At 45.8% G+C, this 23,516-nt stretch overlaps 1 protein-coding gene across 3 annotated transcripts in view; it reads right to left on the reverse strand.

Annotated features, from left to right (window-relative positions):
• Positions 1-23,516, reverse strand: part of zgc:63863 (uncharacterized protein LOC393372 homolog) — a 96,939-nt gene that overhangs the window by 49,099 nt on the left and 24,324 nt on the right. For all 3 annotated transcript variants that reach the window (XM_068015771.1, XM_068015763.1, XM_068015762.1), the window contains exons 4-7: positions 21,395-21,581; positions 15,861-15,962; positions 11,441-11,582; positions 9,300-9,484 (exon numbers count right to left, since the gene is read on the reverse strand). In XM_068015771.1, coding sequence (XP_067871872.1) covers positions 9,300-9,484; positions 11,441-11,582; positions 15,861-15,962; positions 21,395-21,581 — 616 coding nt within the window. The remainder of the gene's footprint in view (positions 1-9,299; positions 9,485-11,440; positions 11,583-15,860; positions 15,963-21,394; positions 21,582-23,516) is intronic.

Below are 23,516 nucleotides of genomic sequence, written 5' to 3' on the forward strand. Positions count from 1 at the left end.
TCCTCTTCAACAGACATGTAAAAATGCATTCCAAATACTAAGATAATCACACACCACAGAAGGAGGCCATTCAGCCCATTATACCTGTGGACAGCTCTTCCAAAGAGTTGGTAATTAGTCCCACTCACCTGCCTATTTTCTGTAGCCCTGCAAATTTTTCCATTATGAGTATTTATTCAATTGCCTTTTAAACGTTATTACTGAATCTGCTTCCACCATCCTTTCAGGCAATGTATTCCAGATAACAACTCAGAGTTTAAAAAAATTCTCATCTAAAAAAACACTGGAGAAAATAAAATCCTCAAATACCTATACTGAGTTTAACAATTGATTCACTGACCAAGATAATTCAACAAACAAAGGTGAAGGTGGCCATTTGGGTCAGAACATCCCAGCTTCTGACCTCATCACAGTCTTGATCCAGGCAATGGACACAAGAGCCAAACGCGAGAGGAGAAAGAGAGAGTAGTAGCTGCCCTCGAAATCAAAGCAGCATTTCCCCCCCCGAGTGTGGTACCAAGGAGCCCTTGTAAAACTGAAGATAGTGGAGGTAAAAGGGTTGGAATCATGCCTGACGCAAAGGACGATGGCTGTGCTGGTTAGAGGCTGGTCATCACAGCCCCAAGACATCATTGCAGGAGATCCTCAGGCAAACACTCTTGGCCCAACCATCTCCAGCTGCTTTATCCATGACCTTTCCTCCAATATAAGGCCTGGCATGAGGCTATTTCACTAATGATTCCTCAACATTCACCTCCAGTCACAACTCCTCCACATTAAAGGCGTGCTCAGTCTGCAAATGAAACCCGACCCGAGCCAGACAGAACCACATCCGACCCGAGCCCAACCCGGCCCGAGTCTTTTAATTTTTTCCTGCGCCCGACCCGAACACTGGAATATTCCGTTAACCTAGCTTCCGTTTTTCACTTTTTAAGCTTGTGCAGATAAGCAACAAAAACTGTAACTGGACTTGAAAGGTTGTTTAAAAAGTACATTAAGTTTGGAGCCACATACCGGAGGTGGTGATAGAGTGTGTCTGAACTGGCCCGGCCCGAGCCCGAATGCCGGACCCGGAACAGCAACCCGACCCCAACCCGACACGTCGTCGGGTCCCGTCAGGTTCGGGTCGGGTCGCCATGCTCTACTCCATATTGAGGCAGCCCATGTTGGCTTACAACAGGACCTGGATGGTTAACATCCAGGCTGGGCTGATAAGTGGCGGATACAATTTGCACCAAGTAAATACCATGTAATAGTCAACAAGACCATCGCCGAGACACCTGCCCCTGACCTACAATAGCAAAATCTGAGTCGCTGACCATCAAATTCTTGGGGGCACACCATGGACCAGAAGCTGATCTGGAACTGCCATATTAACACCAAGGCAGCAAAGACAGGGCAGAGGCTGGGTGTTGTACACCAAATGGCACAACTCCTGACCCCTCACAGCATATCCACTACATTCCAATCGTGGCAGAATTAAAATTGGGGATGCTCAAGAGGCCAGAATTAGATGAATGCAGATATCTTGGACGGTTGTGGGACTGGATAAAATTAGATATAGAAACATAGAAAATAGGAGGAGTAGGCCATTCGGCCCTTCGAGCCTGCTCCGCCATTCATTATGATCATGGCTGATGATCCAACTCAGTAACCTGTTCCTGCTTTCGCCCCATACCCTTTGATCCCTTTAGACCCAAGAGCTATATCTAACTTCTTCTTGAACACACAATATTTTGGCCTCAACTGCTTTCTGTGGTAGCAAATTCCACAGGTTCACCACTCTCTGGGTGAAGAAATTTCTCCTCATCTCAGTCCTGAAAGGTTTACCCTGTATCCTTAGACTATGACCCCTGGTTCTGGACTCCCCCACCATCGGGAACATCCTTCCTGCATCTACCCCGTCAAGTCCTGTTAGAATTTTATAGGTTTCTATGAGATCCCCCCTCACTCTTCTGAACTCCAGCAAATATAATCCCAACCGACTCAATCTCTCCTCATATGTCAGATCTGCCATCCCAGGAATCAGTCTGGTAAACCTTTGCTGCACTCCCTCGATAGCAAGAACATCCTTCCTCAGATAAGGAAACCAAAACTGCACACAATATTCCAGGTGTGGCCTCACCAAGGCCCTGTATAATTGTAGCAAGACATCCCTGCTCCTGTACTCGAATCCTCTCGCTATGAAGACCAACATACCATTTGCCATTTTTACCACCTGTTGCGCCTGCATGCTTACCTTCAGCGGCTGGTGTACGAGAAGACCCAGGTCTCGCTGCATATTCCCCTCTCAGTTTATAGTCATTCAGATAATAGTCTGCCTTCCTGTTTTTGCTACCAAAGTGGATAACCTCACATTTATCCACATTATACTGCATCTGCCATGCATTAGCCCACTCACTCAACTTGTCCAAATCACCCTGAAGCCTCTCTGCATTCTCCCCACAACTCTCCCTCCCACCCAGTTTTGTGTCATCTGCAAACTTGGAAAGATTACATTTAGTTCCCTCATCTAAATCATTAATATATATTGTGAATAGCTGGGATCCTAGCACCGATCCCTGCAGTACCCCACTAGTCACTGCCTGCCATTTGGAAAAAGATCCATTTATCCCTACCCTTTGTTTCCTGTCTGCCAACCAATTTTCTATCCATCGCAATACACTACCCCCAATCCCATGCACTTGAATTTTACACGCTAACCTCTTAGGTGGGACTTTGTCGAAAGCCTTCTGAAAGTCCAAATAAACCACATACACTGGCTCCCCCTCATCTACTCTACTAGTTACATCCTCGAAGAATTCTAGTAGATTTGTCAAGCATGATTTCCCTTTCGTAAATCCATGCTGACTCTGCCCGATTCTACCACTGTTCTCCATGTGCTCTGATATAAAATCTTAGAAAATTCTCTAGAATTTTCCCCACTACCGACGTCAGGCTGACTGGTCTATAATTCCCTGCTTTCTCTCTACCTCCCTTTTTAAATAGTGGGGTTACATTAGTTACCCTCAATCTGTAAGGAACTGTTCCAGAGTCTGTAGAATCCTGGAAGATGACCACCAATGCATCCAGTATTTCTAGGGCCACTTCCTTAAGTACTCTGGGATGCAGACCATCAGGCCCTGGGGATTTATCGGCCTACAATCCCATCAATTTCCCCAACACCATTTCTATACTAATACTAATTTCCTTCAGTTCCTCTCTCTCTCACTAAGCCATGTGTTCCCCAACATTTCTGGTATGATATTTGTTTCCTCCTTTGTGAAGACAGAACCAAAGTATGCATTTAGTTGGTCAGCCATTTCTTTGTTCCCCATAATAAAGTCCCCTGTTTCTGACTGTAAGGGACCTATATTTGTCTTCACCAATCTTTTTCTCTTCACATACCTATAGAAACTTTTACAGTCAGTTTTTATGTTCCCCGCAAGCTTGCTCTCATACTCTATTTTCCCCTTCTTAATCGATCCCTTGGTCCTCCTTTGCTGAATTTCTAAACTGCTCCCAATCCTCAGGTCTGTTGTTTTTTCTGGCAAATTTATATGCCACTTCCTTGGATCTAATGCTATCTCTAATTTCCCTTGTAAGCCATGGTTTGGCTATCTTTCCCATTTTACTTTTGCACCAGACAGGGATAAACAATTGTTGCAGTTCATCCATGCACTCTTCAAGTGTTTGCCATTGCCTCTCCACCATCATCCCTTTAAGTAACATTTCCCAATCTGTCCTGGCCAACTCACGCCTCATACCTTTGTAGTTTCCTTTACTAAGATTCAGGACCCCCGTCTCAGAATCAACGATGTCACTCTCCATCTTGATGAAGAATTCTATCATATTATGGTCGCTCATCCCCAAGGAGTCTCGCACCACTAGATTGTCAATTATTCCTCTCTCATTACACAATAACCAGTCTAGGATGGCCTGTTCTCTAGTTGGTTCCTCCACATATTGGTCCAGAAAACCATCCCGTATACACTCCAAGAATTCCTCCTCTACAGATATGGGGAGGAGACAAGGATGAGGATTTTAAAATCGAAGCATTACTGAACCGGGAACCAGTGTAGGACAGTAAACACAGGGGTGATGGGTGAACGAGACTTGGTGTGAGTAAGGACATGAGGAGCAGAGTCTTGGAGGACCTCGATTGTAGGGAGGGAAGAATGTGGAAGGCCAGTCAGATGTGTTTTGGACTAGTCAAGTCTAGAGGTAACAAAGGCATGGATGATGGCTTCAGCAGATGAGCTGAGGCAGAGGCAGAAGCAGAGACAGGCGATCTTAGTGATGGTGTAGATATACGGTCGGAAGCTCATCTTGGGGTCAAATATGACAAGGTTGCGAACAGCCTCAGACTGTTGCCAGTGAGAGGGATGGAGTCAGTGGTTAGAGATCAAAGTTTGTGGCGGGGACCAAAGACAATGGCTTCAGTCTTCCTAATATTTAATTGGTGTAAATTTCAGCTCACCCAGTACTGAATGTCAGATAAGCAGTCTGATAATTTAGCAACAGTGGAGGAGTCAAGAGAGGTGTTGGTGAGGTAGAACTGGGTGTCGTCAGCGAAATGTGAAAATTAATGCTGCATTTTCAGTTAATGTCGCAGACAGCATTTGGATGAAAAATAAATTATATAAGTTACAAATAAATTTCATGACCACTGGACATCCCAAAATGACTTACAGCCAATGAAGTACATTTGAAGTGTAGTCACTGTTGTAATGTAGGAAATGCGGCAGCCAATTTGCACACAGTAAGGCTCCACAAACAGCAGTGGGATAGTGGCCAAATAAGCTGTTTTTGTAATGTTGTTTGAGGGATTAAATACTGACCAGGAAACCAACGAAATAGGATGGGGCCAAGGATAGATCCTTGGACGACACCAGAGTTAACGGTGCGGGAGCAGGAAGAGAAGTCATTGCAGGTAATACTCTGGCTACGATTAGAAAGATAAGAATGGAACCAGGTGAGTGTAGTCCCATAGTAGAGAGGCATTGAAGGAGATTGGTGTGGCCAACCATGTCAAAGGCTGCAGGCAGGTTGAAAAGGATGAGAGAACAAAGAACAGTACAGGAACAGGCCATTCGGCCCTCCAAGCCTGCGCCGATCTTGATGCCTGCCTAAACTAAAACCTTCTGCACTTCCAGGGTCCGTATCCCTCTATTGCCATCCTATTCATGTATTTGTCAAGATGCCTCTTAAACATCTCAATGGTACCTGCTTCCACCACCTCCCCTGGCAACAAGTTCCAGGCACTCACCACCCTCTGTGTAAAGAACTTGCCTTGCACATCCCCTCTAAACTTTGCCCCTCTCACCTTAAACCTATGTCCCCGAGTAACTGACTCTTCCACCCTGGGAAAAAGCTTCTGACTATCCACTCTGTCCATGCCGCTCATAACTTTGTAAACCTCTATCATGTCACCCCTCCACCTCCGTCGTTCCAGTGAAAACAATCCGAGTTTATCCAACCTCTCCTCATTGCTAATGCCCTCCAGACCAGGCAACATCCTGGTAAACCTCTTCTGTACCATCTCCAAAGCCTCCACGTCCTTCTGGTAGTGTGGCGACCAGAATTGCACACAATATTCTAAGTGTGGCCTAACTAAAGTTCTGTACAGCTGCAGCATGACTTGCCAATTTTTATACTCTATGCCCCGACCGATGAAGGCAAGCATGCCGTATGCCTTCTTGACTACCTTATCCACCTGCGTTGCCACTTTCAGTGACCTGTGGACCTGTACGCACAGATCTCTCTGCCTGTCAATACTCCCAAGGGTTCTGCCATTTACTGTATACTTCCCACCTGCATTAGACCTTCCAAAATGCATTACCTCACATTTGTCCGGATTAAACTCCATCTGCCATTTCTCCGCCCAAGTCTCCAACCGATCTATATCCTGCTGCATCCTCTGACAATCCTCATCACTATCCGCAACTCCACCAACCTTTGTGTCGTCCGCAAACTTACTAATCAGACCAGCTACGTTTTCCTCCAAATCATTTATATGTACTACAAACAGCAAAGGTCCCAGCACTGATCCCTGCGGAACACCACTAGTCACATCCCTCCATTCAGAAAAGCACCCTCCACTGCTACCCTCCGTCTTCTATGACCGAGCCAGTTCTGTATCCATCTTGCCAGCTCCCCTCTGATCCCGTGTGACTTCACCTTTTGTACCAGTCTGCCATGAGGGACCTTGTCAAAGGCTTTACTGAAGTCCATATAGGCAACATCCACTGCCCTTCCTTCATCAATCACCTTCGTCACTTGCTCAAAAAACTCAATCAAATTAGTGAGACACGACCTCCCCTTTACAAAACCATGCTGCCTCTTGCTAATAAGTCCATTTGTTTCCAAATGGGAGTAAATCCTGTCCCGAAGAATCCTCTCTCATAATTTCCCTACCACTGACGTAAGGCTCAACGGCCTATAATTTCCTGGATTATCCTTGCTACCCTTCTTAAAACAAAGGAACATTGGCTATTCTCCAATCCTCTGGGACCTCACCTGTAGCCAATGAGGATGCAAAGATTTCTGTCAAGGCCCCAGCAATTTCTTCCCTTGCCTCCCTCAGTATTCTGGGGCAGATCCCATCAGGCCCTGGGGACCTATCTACCTTAATGCTTTGCAAGACACCCAACACCTCCTCCTTTTTGATAATGAGATGACTGAGACTATCTACACTCCCTTCCCTCGGCTCATCATCCACCAAGTCCTTCTCCTTGGTGAATACTGATGCAAAGTACTCATTTAGTACCTCGCCCATTTCCTCTGGCTCCACACATAGATTCCCTTCTCTGTTCTTGAGTGGCCAACCCTTTCCCTGATTACCCTCTTGCTCTTTATATACGTATAAGAAGCCTTGGGATTTTCCTTAATCCTGTTTGCCAATGACTGCTCATAACCCCTTTTAGCCCTCCTGACTCCTTGCTTAAGTTCCTTCCTACTGTCTTTATATTCCTCAAGGGATTAGTCTGTTCCTAGCCTTCCAGCCCTTACGAATGCTTCCTTTTTCTTTTTGACAAGGCTCACAATATCCCGTGTTATCCAAGGTTCCCGAAACTTGACAAACTTATCCTTCTTCCTCACAGAAACATGCTGGTCCTGGATTCTAATCAACTGACGTTTGAAAGACTCCCACATGTCAGATGTTGATTTACCCTCAAATAGCCGCCCCCAATCTAAATTCTTTAGTTCCTGCCTAATATTGTTATAATTAGCCTTCCCCCCAATTTAGCACCTTCACCCGAGGACTACTCTTATCCTTATCCACAAGTACCTTAAAACTTATGGAATTATGGTCACTGTTCCCGAAATGCTCCCCTACTGAAACTTCAACCACCTGGCCGGACTCATTCCCCAATACCAGGTCCAGTATGGCCCCATCCCTAGTTGGGCTACCTACGTATTGTTTCAAGAAGCTCTCCTGGATGCTCCTTACAAATTCTGCCCCATTGAAGCCCCCAGCACTAAGTGAGTCCCAGTTAATATAGGGGAAGTTAAAATCACCCACCACTACAACCCTGTTATCTTTACATCTTTCCAAAATCTGTCTACATATCTGCTCCTCTACCTCCCACTGGCTGTTGGGAGGCCTGTAGTAAACCCCCAACATCCTGACAGCACCTTTCCCATTCCTGAGCTCCACCCATATTGCCTCGCTGCATGACCCCTCCGAGGTGTCCTCCCGCAGTACAGCTGTGATATTCTCCTTAACCAGTAATGCAACTCCCCCACCCCTTTTACATCCCCCTCTATCCCGCCTGAAGCTTCTAAATCCTGGAACGTTTAGCTGCCAATCCTGTCCTTCCCTCAATCAAGTCTCTGTAATAGCAACAACATCATAGAGCTTGGATTAGTACTTGGAACTAAGTTCATCTGCCTTACCTGTTATACTTCGCGCATTGAAACAAATGCACTTCAGACCACCAGTCCCGCTGTGCTCCGCAACATCTCCCTGCCTGCTCTTCCTCTTAGTCTTACTGGCCTTATTTACTAGTTCCCCCTTATTTATTTCACTTGCTGTCCTACTGCTCTGGTTCCCACTCCCCTGCCACACGAGTTTAAATCCTTCCGAGTGACGCTAGCAAACCTCACAGCCAGGATATTTGTGCCCCTCCAGTATAGATGCAACCCGTCCTTCTTGTACAGGTCCCATCTGTCCCTGAAGAGATCCCAATGGTCCAGATATCTGAAACCCTCCCTCCTACACCAGCTGTTCAGCCACGTGTTTAGCTGCACTATCTTCCTATTTCTAGCCTCACTGGCACGTGGCACAGGGAGTAATCCTGAGATTACAACCCTAGAGGTCCTGTCTTTTAACTTTCTACCTAACTCCCTAAACTCCCCCTGCAGGACCTCGTCATTCTTCCTGCATATGTCATTGGTACCGATGTGTACCACAACCTCTGGCTGTTCACCCTCCCCCTTCAGAATGCCCCCTGTCCGTTCAGAGACATCCTTGACCCTGGCACCAGGGAGGCAACATACCATCCTGGAGTCTCTTTCACGTCCACAGAAGCGTCTATCTGTGCCCCTGACTATAGAGTCCCCTATAACTATTGCTCTTCTGCGCTTTGTCCCTCCCTGAACAGTGCCAGCCGTGGTGCCACTGCTCTGGCTGCTGCTGTTTTCCCCTGATAGTCCACCCAACAGTATCCAAAACAGTATTATTGTTAGAGAGGGGGACAGCCACAGGGGATTCCTGCACTGACTGCCTGCCCCTTCTAGCGGTCACCCATCTATCTGCCTGCACCTTGGGTGTAACCACTTCTCTAAAACTCCTGTCTATGACGCTCTCTGCCACCTGCATGCTCCCAAGTTCATCCAGTTGCTGCTCCAACCGATCCATGCGGTCTGAGAGGAGCTGCAACTGGGTACACTTCCTGCAGATGTCGTCGTCCAGAACGCTGGAAGCGTCACGGACCTCCCACACCTCACAGGTGAAGCACTTCACCCCTCTAATTGGCATTTCTAGCACTATTTAATAAATAAAAATAAATGCTTATTAAATCCTTACTAAATTGTTATAATTAACGATATGGTCTCTAGTGCTAGATTCCTACTATAAATATTAAATGCTAACTAATCTCCTCCCTCTGGTTTAGTTACTCTACTTATTAATTAGTTAATTAGGGTTTTAATCAATTTTTTTCAATATCAATATCAGAGGGATAGTTTACATTTGTTACAAGCACACAGGATGTGACGTGACTTTGATAAGAGCTGTTTCGGTACTGTGGCAGGGGTGGAAACCGGATTGGAGGGATTCAAACATTCACACATTTTTTAAGAAAGAAAAATCTTGCCTTTTACGTAGTTGAAGTGCTGCCTGTTTTGCAAGCTCTGGAGGTGGGTAGTGGGAAAACAGCTCCTCCGCTTTGATGATCAGCACCTCATAAGGAAGGTTCTGTGGTATCTTGGACAGAAGCTGATGGACACTGGCCATGTCACAGTCACACTTCAGTACTTCTTTCTCCCTATGCAACACAATCTGAAATGAGGTAGTCAGTCAGTCTGTTATTTTCATGGCTGTGTCTTCACTACTACACAATTGACACAAGCTGCCCACAATAATATACCCAGCTCTTCATTGGATCAGTTAGGAAAGGTAACTAGGAGCGCTAACTAATCTCAGCTAGGGCTGCAATTTGTAAATTACTATGGATGAGGATGACTACTCAGCCCATCTTTGTGAATCCATCTAGAAAGACCTACCAGCCTACCAGTCCATCCATGACAGCATCCAGCTGGTTCCATGATCTCAGGGTTTTTGCCCCCAACTCTATCCATGTCATCTCCAGCTCCCTCAAAGATATGCACCATTTCCTACCCTCTGGCTGAGAGACAGTCTTGACAGATTTCACGTCTAATTCAACAATTGTTCTTTACCCAAACTAGTGTTTTCTCCCCTACCCATCCCATTTGTTCTTGGGATGTGGGTGATGCTGGCAAGGCCATATTTCGTGCCCTTCATTGAGAAGATGGTGGTGGGTTTTCTCAAGTAGCATTTTACAATGCTACTGCAGAGATGTTAAGTGCTAAACATATAATATGGGACTGGAGTCACATGTAGGCTAAACTGGGTAAGCATGGCAGATTTCCTTCCCTAAAGGACATTACTGAACAAGATGGGTTTTCAGCCAATTTGAACTCAAGAACCCTGGGTTTCTAATTTAGTACCATAACCACTGTGGGTGCTATACCATTCCTCCTGCCCTTACATTGGAAGTTGTAACACAAACACAGGCCATTTGGCCCAACAGGACTGTTCAGAGTGTCAACCATTACACTCTTCGCAAGCCCCTAGGAAACTGAAACGACGCTGAAACTCTCCTACCACAAAATTTGGTCAAGTAATAATTGTTCTTGGGAGGTAGATGGGAGAATTTACAGTCAAGCCCGATTTCATTCGTGTGCAGTGCTCACTTTGCTGCAGATGCCATTTAGTTGCGATCAGCAGCAGTAATTCTGGCTGTTTTTCTCCTTTCGAAACCAGGGATGCTGAGGCCAACTGATGATATACTGGTACTGGCTCTGGCTGATATCAGCTAATTCAGCATAGACCAGACATGGAACACTGGCACATTCTGGTCAGTGGTTTACTGTCTTACTAGGTTCCACCTTTTGTTTACTAGATTATCTTTAACGACTGCATTCTTTCACAGGTTGAAAAGAAAACCGTGGACCACCCATAGGTAGGAGACATAAGCCCCAAGAGTAATGGACAGAAACAATCTTTTCCAAGGTGCCACATGCAGATTCCAATGCCACGCGCCATTCCCACTCACCCAGCAGCAACCAGGTAGGCCTGTGGTGCCACCTGGAGTACTGTGCACAGTTCTGGTCTCCATTTTGCAAAAACAGGCACTGGAGAGGGTGCAAAGATGATTTACAATGATGATACCAGAAGTGAGAGGTTATAACTATCAAGGAAGACTAAACTGGCTGGGGCTCTCTTCTCTAGAAGAGACTGAGGGGATGACCTAATCGAGATCTTTAAGATTATGTAAGGGTTTGATGGGATGGTATAGAGGATGTTTCCACTTGTGGGGGAGACCAGAACTAGGGGCCATAAATACAAGATAGACACTAATAAATCCAATAGGGAATTCAAGGATAAATTTCTTTACCCAGAGAGTAGCAAGAATGTGGAACTTGTTATCATGTGGAGTACGTGAGGTGAATAATATTGACACATTTAACGGGAAGACTACATAAGTACATGAGAGAGAAAGCAACAGAAGGGTATCCTGATACAGTGAGATGAAGAAGAGTGGTGGGAGGAGGCTTGTGTGGAGCATAAACACCTGCATAGACTACGCGGGCCGAATGGCCTGTAGATTCTATGTAATTCCGACAAACTGCCGAGCACAAGGGGCAGTGAAGTACCAGACTGGGCATTCAGCAAGTGGGTTGAGGGGGGGGGAAAACATGCAGCACTACGCACCGCCGCCGCAACGTAGACCGGCATCAACGGGTGACTCGCCAGGAAGAAGTCATAGAGCCTGACAGTATGACGGAACTCGGAGAGGACATGTCCATACCAGGTGATCAGCCAGCTCAGAGCAAAGATGGTGCCGACCTCAGCCCTAAATCAGAGACACAGAAAGCTTCAGACAGGGCAATTACTCTCATTCAAAGCAACAAAAAAAACCATATATACAGCACCTTTCATATCCTCGGGACCGCAAAGTGCTTCAAATGCAATTAATTACTTCTAAGATGTAATCACAGTCACTGTGCAGGTAAATTTGGCAGCCAATTGCAATACTGCCAGGTCCCACAAACAGTAAATCAGATAAATGACCAATTAATTTGCTTTTGTGATGGTGGTCAAAGGATCAGTGGTGATCAGGACACCCACTATTCTGTAAATAGTGCCGGGTGATCTTGTACACTTGCACAAATTGACAGGTCTTGATTTAACATCTCTTCTGTATCACACTTAGGCTACCTACTCCATGACTTTCTCCCTCAGGTCAAGATGATCTACTCTTAACAGTGTGATCACTCAGTTTATTTGGCGTAGTGATACAATATCCTTTAGAGGCATAAGGAAATTACACAAGTGAATAAAGCTAGAATACTGGCAACACCCTTCTTGAGTGATGAATCATCTTTTATAGACACAGAGAATGGGAACAAATGGCTTTCTGGATTCCAATTACATCCCAACTGTTATTGTTAAGAAAAAGTAATGTGAAAGCAATAGATGGTCTGTCTAGTTGAAGCATCAGAAGCTGATAAAATGCAGGAGGGACAGAATTTCTTATCTGAGCCATGGGATCGATTCTAGTTCAGAGTGGGTGATTGTTAATAATGAGAGAGATCATAGGTTCAAACAAACAGAATTTAAATACATTTACAACAAGGTGCAAAGAACTTATTGACCAGCCCAAAATAGCTGGCATGTTTAACACATTTTAAGTGGCACCTTTATAACTTAATGCCAAATGATTAGTGTTATTGATGTCTGCCCAAGATAAGCATAAACGGTGTAAGTGGTGGGGACTGTATCACGGTCGAATGCATTCTGCCCAATGTTTTTGGTCCAACTTGATGCGGATATACACACACACTTACAGCACAGCTCTTGCTGATCTGGCTTTTTGTCGGCCTGAGCCAAGGAACACAGAAGCCAATTTAGTTTTTCTTTCATGGGCATCACTGGCAGGGCCAGCATTTTTTGCCCATTCCCAATTTCCCTTGACAATTGAGAGGTTTGCTAGGACATTTCAGAGGGCAGATAAAAGTCAACCACAGTGCAGTCACATGTAGGCTAGACCAGATTTCCTTCCCTAAAGGATGTTAGCGAACCAGATGTTGAGTAGATTAGGATTATTTTCATTAGAAAGACGGAGGTTGAGGGGGGACCTGATTGAGGTGTACAAAATCATGAGAGGTATAGACAGGGTGGATAGCAAGAAGCTTTTTCCCCCAGAGTGGGGGATTCAATTACTAGGGGACACGAGTTCAAAGTGAAAGGGGAAAAGTTTAGGGGGGATATGTGTGGAAGGTTCTTTACGCAGAGGGTGGTGGGTGCCTGGAACGCGTTGCCAGCGGAGGTGGTAGACGCGGGCACGATAGCGTCTTTTAAGATGTATCTAGACAGATACATGAATGGGCAGGAAGTAAAGAGATACAGACCCTTAGAAAATAGGCGACAGGTTTAGATAGAGGATCTGGATCGGCGTAGGCTTGGAGGGCCGAAGGGCCGGTTCCTGTGCTGTAATTTTCTTTGTTCTCTTAGGACAGCTGATGGTAGTTTCATTACTGACTTTGCACCATTACCAAGACTAGCTTTCAATTCCATATTTTTATTAATAAATTCCACCAGCTGCTGTGGTGGGATGTGAATCAGTGTCCGGCAGGGCATTAGCCTGGGCCTCTGGATTGTCAGTTCAGTGACATTACCACTACACCACTGCTGCTCAGATAGAGATCAGCCAACTCAGCAAAGGCCACTTTCTGAGCCTCTGTCCTTCCAAGCGTATCTTATGACTGCACCGTGTGAAATATTTACCACCGAGCCATCGGGGAGAGCTGTGCTAAAACTACAGGACACAATTTATTGCTAACCTGTCCAAGTTATTGAGGTTGTTTCCCTCCCCCTCCAAAGGATATTGTATCACTACACGAAATAAACTGAGTGATAACACTGTTAAGAGGTACTAATATTTGAATAGATGCTCACTGACCCACAGTGACTTTCTGTTCTCCACATCAAATTTAAAATTATCAGCCTCGTGTTTAAATCCCTCATAACCTCTCACCCTCCCCACCTCTGTAACCACTTCCAGCCTGACAAATTCTCCCAATTCACTGCTCCTCCAACTCCAGCCTCTTGTGCAACCTGTCCTTTTGTTCCACCAATGGCAACTTCAGCCTCCTCAGCCAGATAATGACCAGATAATCTGCTTTCATGATGTTGACTGAGGGATAAATATTGGCTAGGACACCCGGGATAACTCCCTTGTTGTTCTTTGAAATAGTGCCACGCTTTCTTTTACGTCTGAGAGGACAGACAGGGCCTTGATTTAATGTCTCATTCGAAAAATGGCACCTCCGACAGTGCAGCACTCCCTCAGTACTGCACTGGACGGTCAGCCTTGTTTTGTGCTCAAGTCCTGGAATACAACTTTGAACCCACAACTTTCTGACTCAGCCATGGCTGACACTCTAAAGGCCACCTCTTAGGTCAAGTTTTTTGTGACTCCACCCAATATCTCCTTCTTTGGCTTGGCATTTTCTCTCATCTGCCATTGTGTGTCTGTGGAGCACCTTACAAAGCTTTTCAACGTTAAAAGTGTGACAAATGTGGGGTTATACAGCTATTGTGCCAGGTTTCTACACTGGAGGCTGACAGTAAGGCACATTAATCCTAGATCTCGACCTGCAGGCATTTAAGCAGAAATTCAGATTAATTAAGCTTGTTTTTTTTCTGCTTGACACATGCCTCCTATACCTCTGTCCACTGCATTAGTCGAGAAAATGAGCATCAGTGGGTTATTTGACCGCAAAGGACATGGCAACCGAGTGAAATATTATTCTCGCTCTATATCCAAATGCACCACAGTCACTGGGTAGGAATAAAGGAGTGGGAAGCCTGATGTAGTTTTCCCCTCCCTGAACAAATGTAGCATTCCTACTGCTGCACAGCCCAACAAGTCAGAGAGTCACACACATAATCTTAGGGCTGACACTCCAGTGTCAGGAGAAACTACTTCCGCTGGTTGGGGAGTCTAGGACTGGGGGCGTAGTCTAAAAATTAGAGCCAGACCTTTCAGGAATGAAATTAGGAAATACTTCTTCATACAAAAGGTGGTAGAAGTTTGGAACTCTCTTCTGCAAATGGCAATTGGTGCTAGATCAATTGTTAATTTTAAAACAGAGATTGATAGATTTTTGTTAACCCAATATATTAAGGGATATAGGACAAAGGTATATAGATCACCCATGATCTCATTGAATGACGGAATAGGACTGAGGGGCTAAATGGCCTCCTCCTGTTCCTACGTTCCAGTACTAAGGGAGTGCAGCACTGTCAGAGGTGCAGTCTTTCGGATACCCTAACGTTGAACTGAGGTCCTGTTGCCCTCTCAAAAGGATTGTAATATCCCATGGTATTATTTCAAAGAAGAGGACAGAAAATATCCCCTTACTGAAATCTTACAGGTACACCACTTCCAAAGTATTTCATTGGCTGTGAAGGGCTTTGGAATGTTCCAAGGTCACGAATGGTGCTACAGAAATGCAAGCTCTTTCCATTTCTGATTTCCAGCACTTGTTATTTAAAACCGGAAAGTAAAAAGTAGTTAAAATCCACCCACCCTCTCAGGCTGCTCTTTCACACACTCTGGCGCCTGGTTATTGAAAGGCAGTGGGGGGATGCGAGGGGGTGCTTGTGGCAGACATTTAGTTCCTCCCCTAAGCCAGGAAGATGTGTTACTCGGGAAGTCTTGAGCTTTCTTCCCCCCCTTGTTTGGGTAGCGTTCTGAAGGAACCACTCGCCTTTGGTTACCTCACCAAGTAGCCATTATTTGGTGGCGGGGGGAGGGCGAGAGGGATGGGTAAAGGGCGTTAGCCTCCACAGTGAGGATATTTAGCTGCTGGGGGATCACAATCAACCCTTATTCAGTCTTTGCCCACATATGCACACTTTCAGAGGAGTCAGCTACCAGCAATAACAGTGGCCCCCTTAGTGAGACAGGCGTTGAGACTAACTGTACCATCCTTAACACCTCGGGCTCTAGTTAGAGGTCCTGGTACATGCAGCCCAAATGTTCACTAAGCACATTGGTGGGGGAGAGGGGCCAAATCAGGAAGAGTTAAAGTTACCACTGTGGAAAATGTAACAGAAGCCTCACCTCTGCATGAAGTCGTGGAGTTCTGGGTTCACCCGTTCCAGAATTGGCATTAGGTAGTTTAAGATATGTTTAGTGCTGTCCATTGTGGGATCCATAAAATCCCTGTGGAGTACCAAAGAGAGAAGGGTTACCCTTTACCTCAAATTGACACCACTCAGCACACATTGTGCCCAACAGCAGGCACGTACCGTACCAGGACAGCATGACTGGCATCTGTACCAATCATCTTTCACCCAGCAAACTCCAAACCACCATCACCATCTTCTTTCCTCGTTGCCAATTTCCTCCACTCACATTCTGAAGCAGTCAGCAGGAATATATAGTTTTTCAGGTTCCCATTAGTAATTCACCCATTACCTATGCATTAGCCTCAGTGGTGTTATTTGTCAAATCCACTACAGAAGGCATCACACTGAACCCTGATCCTCGTCTTCCCCGCATGTGTGCATTCCTTGCAGGCCTGCCTGTTTTTCTTCCCCATTCCTAATCCAGGGACTTGCAGAACAATTGCCACCAGCATCAAATAGCACAGCACAGACTAGAGTTCAAACCTGGGGCTTCCTGGCTTGTACTCTTTACACAACGAGTGGTGGAACTCACTACCAACTGGACTGGTTGAGGTGAATCGCATAGTTGCATTTAAGAAGAAGCTGGATAAATACATTTGAATTTAGCCACAGAGGCAAAACAGTCTCAGCCTTTCCCTGAGCTGCAGATATTTTGCTCTCCCTGGTTGAGTTTATCGTTGATTCTCGATCTATGAGTTGTTTCTGATCAGTGAGGTTTTGTTTCAGTGTGTGTGAGTTGGGAGCCTTGAGGGTTTGCTGCTTCAGGTGTCAACTGTGGCTCAGCTGGTAGCACTCTTATGCTGGAAGGTGGAATTAGATTGGGTGGCTAGTTTTTTCAGACGGCACAGACACAACGGGCTGAATGGCCTCCTTCTGTGCCGTAATTTTTCTATGGCTCTATGAGGGAAAGAAGAATGGAAGAACATGTCAATAGGGTTAGATAAAGTAAGGCAGGAGGAGGCTTGTGGGGAGCATAAACACTGGCATAGACTAGTTGGGCTGAATGGCCTGTTTCTGTGCTGTTAATTTGATGTAGTGGTGGCATATCACTGGATAAACACCCCAAATCACTATAAGGGCTTCACACCTCCACCACAACACCAGATACCAAACAGCTCCTGAACAGAATCCGTTTATTACAGAAGCAAAATACTGCGGATGCTAGAAATCAGAACAGGATCGGAGGAAAAGCCATGAACCTGAAAGTTAAGATTGTTTCTCTCACCTCAAATGCTGCCTGATCTATTTCCAGCCTTTTCTGTTTATATTCTGTATTTCTATTGTTTACCCCATTTTGCAATAGTTTTGTTTCTGCATTTTGGAGCACTCCATGTTCAAGAGTCCAACTAAAATATAGTAGAACACCTGGATAACAGAATTACTTTTTTAAACAATTTCCATTCCCTGCTTTTGTGACATCTTCCTCTCTGAAAACAGCAAAGCAACACTAACTTGGATTCTGGTTTCAGGATTACCTGCCAAAAAAGTTTGTGAAACAGCAACAGGAAAAGTAAACATGGCAACAATGACAAAACATACATTTCTGCAGTAGGGAAATGTTGATAGTTCTTTACCAGAATGACACCAAGGCAGAGGGACATCAGTTATCTGAAGAGAAGCTGGGATTGTTCTCCTTTGAGCAGAGAAGGTTAAGGGAAGATTTAATAGAGCTGTTCAAAATTATGAAGGGTTTCAACAGTTTTATTTATTCTTTCATGGGATGTGGACATCGCTGGCAAGGACAGCATTTGTTGCCGAACCCCAATTGCCCTTGAGAAGGCGGTGGTGAGCCGCCTTCTTGAACCACTGCAGTCCATAGTGCTGTTAGGAAAGAAGTTCCAGGTTTTTGATCCAGCGATAGTGAAGGAACGGCGATATAGTTCCAAGTCAAGATGGTGAGTGCCTTCAAGGGGAATTCTCAGATGGTGGTGTTTGCATGCGTCTGCTGCCTTTGTCCTTCTAGGTGGTAGAGGTCACAGGTTTGAAAGGTGCTGTCAAAGGAGCCTTGGTGAGTTGTTGCAGTGCATCTTGTAGATGGTACATACTGCTGCCACTGTGTGTCGGTGGTGGAGGGAGTGCATGTTTAAGATGGGGTGTCAATCAAGTTTGAAACAGGACGGACCACCCGGCATCGACCTAAGCATTGAAAACGACAACAGCAAACCCTATCGAGCCCGCAAAGTCTTCCTTACTAACATCTGGGGGCTTGTGCCAAAGTTGGGAGAGCTGTCCCACAGACTAGACAAGCAACAGCCTGACACAGTCATACTCACGGAATCATAACTTACAGACAATGTTCCAGACACCGCCATCACCATCACCATTCCCCTTGAAGGCACTCACCATCTGGGTATGTCCTTTCCCACAGATGCACCACAGGTGGCAGCACAGTGGTATACAGTAAGGAGGGAGTTGCCCTAGGAGTCCTCAATGTTGACTCCAGACCCCATGAAGTTTCATGGCATTAAGTCAAACATGGGCAAGGAAATCTCCTGCTGATTACCACCGACCATCCCCCTCGGCTGATGAATCAGTGCTTCCCCATGTTGAATACCAATTGGAAGAAGCATGGAGGGTAGCAAGGGCACAGAATGTACTATGGGTGGGGGACTTCAATGTCCATCACCAAGAGTGGCTCGGTAGCACACTACTTACCGAGTCCGAAAGGACACAGCTGCTCGACTGGGTCTGCAGCAGGTGGTGAGGGAACCAAGAGGGGAAGACCTACGTGACCTCGTCCTCACCAAATCTACCTGTCGCTGATGCATCTGTCAAGACAGCATTGATATGAGTGACCACCGCACAGTCCTTGTGGAGAAGAAGTCCCGTCTTCACATTGAGGATACTCACCATAGTGTTGTGTGGCACTACCACCGTGCTAAAAGGGACAGATTCAGAACAGGTCTAGCAACTCAAAACTGGGCATCCAAGAAGCGCTGTGGGACATCAGCAGCAGCAGAATTGTATTCAACCACAATCTGTAACCTCATGGCCCAGCATATCTCCCACTCTACCATTATCATCAAGTAAGAGAACCAACCCTGGTTCAATGAAGAGTGCAGGAGGGCATGCCAGGAGCAGCACCAGGCATATCTAAGAATGAGGTGCGTCAGCCTGGTGAAGCTACAACACAGGCAATACTTGCATGCCAAAGAGCAGAAGCGGCATGCGATAGAGAGAGCTAAGCGATCCCACAATCAACGGATCAGATCTAAGCTCTGCAGTCCTGCCACATCCAGTCACGAGTGGTGGTGGACAATTAAACAACTGACATCAGTGCAAAAGAGGCTGAAGCATTTGCATCCAACTTCAGCCAGAAGTGCTGAGTGAATGATCCGTCTCGGCCTCCTCCTGAAGTCCCCAGCATCACAGATGCCAGTCTTCTGCCAATCCGATTCACTCCACGTGATCTCAAGAAACGGCTGAAGGCATTGGATATTGCAAAGGCTATGGGTTCTGACAACATTCCGGTAACAGTACTGAAGACTTGTGCTCCAGAAATAGCCACGCCCCTAGCCAAGCTGTTCCAGTACAGCTACAATATTGGCACCTACCAGCAATGTGGAAAATTGCCCAAGTATGTCCTGTACACAGAAAGCAGGACAAACCCAACCTGGCCAATTACCACCCAATCAGTCTATTCGTGATCATCAGCAAAGTGATGGAAGTCAGACAGTACTATCAAGCAGCACTTGCTCAGCAATAACCTGCTCAGTTTGGGTTTTGCCAGGGCCACTCAGCTCCTGACCTCATTACATCCGTTATCCAAATATGACAAAATAGCTGAACTCGAGGTGAGGTTGAGAGTGACTGTCCTTGAAATCAAAGCAGCATTTGACCGAGTATGGCAACAAGGAACCCGAGCAAAACTGAAGTCAATGGGAATCAGGGGGAATTCTCTCCGCTGGTTGGAGTCATACCTAGCTCAAATAAAGATGGTTGTGGTTGTTGGAGTTCAAACATCTCAGTTCCAGGACATCACTGCAGGAGTTCCTCAGAATAGTGTCCTAGGCCCAACTATCTTCAGCTACTTCATCAATGACCTTGCCTCCAAAAGGTCAGAAGTGGGGATGTTCGCTGATGATTGCACAATGTTCAGCACCATTTGCGACTCCTCAGATACTGAAGCAGCCCATGTCCAGATGCAGCAAGACCTGGACAATATCGAGGCTTGGGCTGATAAGTGACAAGTAACATTCGTGCCACACAAGTGCCAGGCAATGACCATCTCAAACAAGAGAGAATCTAACCATTTCCCCTTGACGTTGAATGGCATTACCATCACTGAAGCCCCCACTATCATCCTGGGGGTTACCATTGGCTAGAAACTGTACTGGACCAGCCACATAAATACTGTGGCTACAACAGCAGGTCAGAGGCTGGAAATTCTGCACCGAGTAACTCACCTCCTGACTCCCCAAAGCCTGTCCACCATCTACAAGGCACAAGTCAGGAGTGTGATGCAACACTCTCCACTTGCCTGCATGAGTGCAGCTCCAACACTCATGACGCTTGACACCATCCAGGACAAAGCAGCCTGCTTGATTGGCACCCCATCCACTACCTTCAACATTCACTCCCTTCACCACTGACGCACAGTGGCAGCAGTGTGTACCATCTACAAGATGCACTGCAGCAACTCACCAAGGCTCCTTCGACAGCACATTCCAAACCCGCGACCTCTACCACCTAGAAGGACAAGGGCAGCAGATGCATGGGAACACCAACACCTGCAAGTTTCCCTCCAAGCCACACACCATCCTGACATACGCACATACAAATTAGGAGCAGGAGTCGACCACTCAAGCCTGCTCCGCCATTCAACAAGACATTGGCTGATCTGATCGTAGCCTCAACTTCGCATTCCCACCTACCCCCAATAACCTGATTTGGAACTATAATTGCCGTTCCTTCACTGTCGCTAGTTCAAAATCCCTGTATTCCCTTCCCAACAGCACTGTGGGTGTACTTGCACCAGATGGACTGCAGCGGTTCAAGAAGGCAGTTCACTGCCATCTTTCAAGGGTAATTAGGGATGGCAATAAATGCGCCAGTGACGCTCACATCCCATGAACGAACAAAAATACTGGGTTTGGCAGTCAAGACCCTATTTTAAATGTTGTAACCAAAGAAATGGAACATCCTCCAGAGTACTATTTATTCTGAATGCCTACGTTAGCAATTTCCTTGAGACTGGGCCTCTCCACCTCAGGTCAAGCATGAAGGTTCAGATACTGCAATCTTACAAGCCAGGAGATAAATTGATATGGTCAGGAGTCACAGGGAATTAGCCTCACATGACTCATTCAACATTTCTCTCCAACTCTGTGCCTCTCTCCCCACCCCCATAGGAACCAAACAATCCCACAAGATGATCTTTCCCAGCACATCACTGAGGTTAATGGCACTTGAATGATGTAGAGGCAGTTCAGTGTGGAACACTAGTTGCAGTTCGTGGCTCTTCACCTGAGATGATGGGAAGACAGTATCTCCATGAGTGCGATGGCCATCCTTTCACCGACGACCAGGAGGAAGGTCACGACAATGTCATGGTAGCCCTGATAATAGTGAAGCTGTAGGTTCCTTTGTAAGACGTAGAGAATGACATTGATCAGTTGCTCTTGTAGGACCCCTCGCTGCTCCGACCGCATGCCTTTCAGTAACAAACATTTGAAAATAAAATAAAAATGAGAACCAACATACATAATAATGATAGCAAAATACTACAGATGCTGGAAATCTGAAATAAAAACAGGAAGTGCTGGAAATCTGCTGAGTATTTCCAGCACTTTCTGTTTTTATTCACCAACATACATACTTTGTTTCAATCCAGTTCTCAATAGGATAGTTTCTGTCTACATCAAAGAAATGGCATTCAAATCAGGCCGACAAATCAACATTGTCAGCTCATTGATTCATACTCTTGGCAGACCCAGAATTTGAAACGCAATATTCAAATCTTGTCACAGCCATCAGAGAACAATGAGAGCCAAACGACTTCCCTCTCCTTCCCACTGTGCAGAATTCCAATAGATCAAACACCCTCCATATCCTAGCCACTGCAGTTAACTGCAACAAACTGAACTTTCCCGTATTGGAATTCTATTACATTAAACCTCCCCGACTAGTCACTCCCATGTAGAATCTCAATTCAATAAAGAATATCGGGAGTACACCACGCAGGTGTTTCTACACTTGTGCTTTCTTGTTCCAGGCTTATCCCCAGCTATTCATATATAGATACAGTAGTACGGTGGTTTTGTTACTGGACAAGTGACCCAGAGGCCTGGACTAGTAATCTAGAGAATGAGTTCAAATTCCACTCTCGTCAATTATAGTATGCAACCTGAATTCAAATTCACAAATTGCCAGGGCAGGATTTGAACCCACGTTAAAAAAATCTGAGAATAAAAAGTCAGTAAAGGTAATCATGAAGAGGTCAGATTGTTATAAAACTACTTCACTAATGTGAATGGTGATTGACAATTAAACAACTAACAAGAGGAGGAAGCTTCACAAATATCTCCATCCTCAATGATGGGAGAGCCCAGCACATCAATGCAAAAGGCATTTGCATCTATCTTCAGCCAGAAGTGCCGAGTGGATGATCCATCTCGGCCTCCTTCTGAAGTCTCCAGCATCACAGATGCCAGTCTTCAGCCGATTCATTCCACGTGATATCAAGGAACAGCTGAAGGCACTGGGTACTGCAAAGGCTATGGGGCCTGACAACATTCCAGCAATTGTACTGAAAACTTGTTCTCCAGAACTAGCCGTGCCCCTAGCCAAGCTGTTCCAGTACAACTACAACAATGGCATCTACCTGGCAACCTGGAAAATTGCCCAACTATGTCCTGTTCACAAAAAGCAGGACAAATCCAATCCGGCCAATTACCCGCCCTGTCAGTCCACTCTCTATCATCAGCAAAGTGATGGAAGGGGTTGCAAACAGTGCTATCAAGCGGCACTTGCTCAGCAATAACCTGCTCACTGACGTTCAGTTTGGGTTTTGCCAGGGCCACTTGGCTCCAGCCCTCATTGCAGCTTTGGTCCAAACATGGACAAAAGAGCTGAATTCCAGAGGTGAGGTGAGAGTGATTGGCCTGGACATGAAGGCAGCATTTAACTGAGCGTGGTGATAAGCAGCCCTAGCAAAATGGAAGTCAATGGAAATCTCTCCACTGGTTGGAGTCATACCTAGCACAAAGGAAGATGGGTGTGGTTGTTGGAAGTCAATCATCTTAGTCCCAAGACATCACTGCAGGAGTTCTTCAGGGAGGTGTCCTAGGCCCAACCATTTTCAGCTGCTTCATCAATGACCTACCCTCCAACATAATGTCAGAAGTGGGGATGATTGCTCAATGTTCAGCACCATTCGTGATTCCTCAGATACTGAAGCAGACCATTGTACATATGCAGCAGGACCTGGACAACATCGAGGCTTGGGCTGACAAGTGTCAAGTAACATTCGTGCACAGAAGTGCCAGGCATTAACCATCCCAAACAAGAGTGACTCTAACTATTGCCCCATGATGTTCAATGGCATTACAATTGCTGAATTCCCCTCTATCTACATCCGGGGGGTTAC

Source organism: Heterodontus francisci, chromosome 2 (genome assembly GCF_036365525.1).
Source record: "Heterodontus francisci isolate sHetFra1 chromosome 2, sHetFra1.hap1, whole genome shotgun sequence".
NCBI classification, from domain to species: domain Eukaryota; kingdom Metazoa; phylum Chordata; class Chondrichthyes; order Heterodontiformes; family Heterodontidae; genus Heterodontus; species Heterodontus francisci.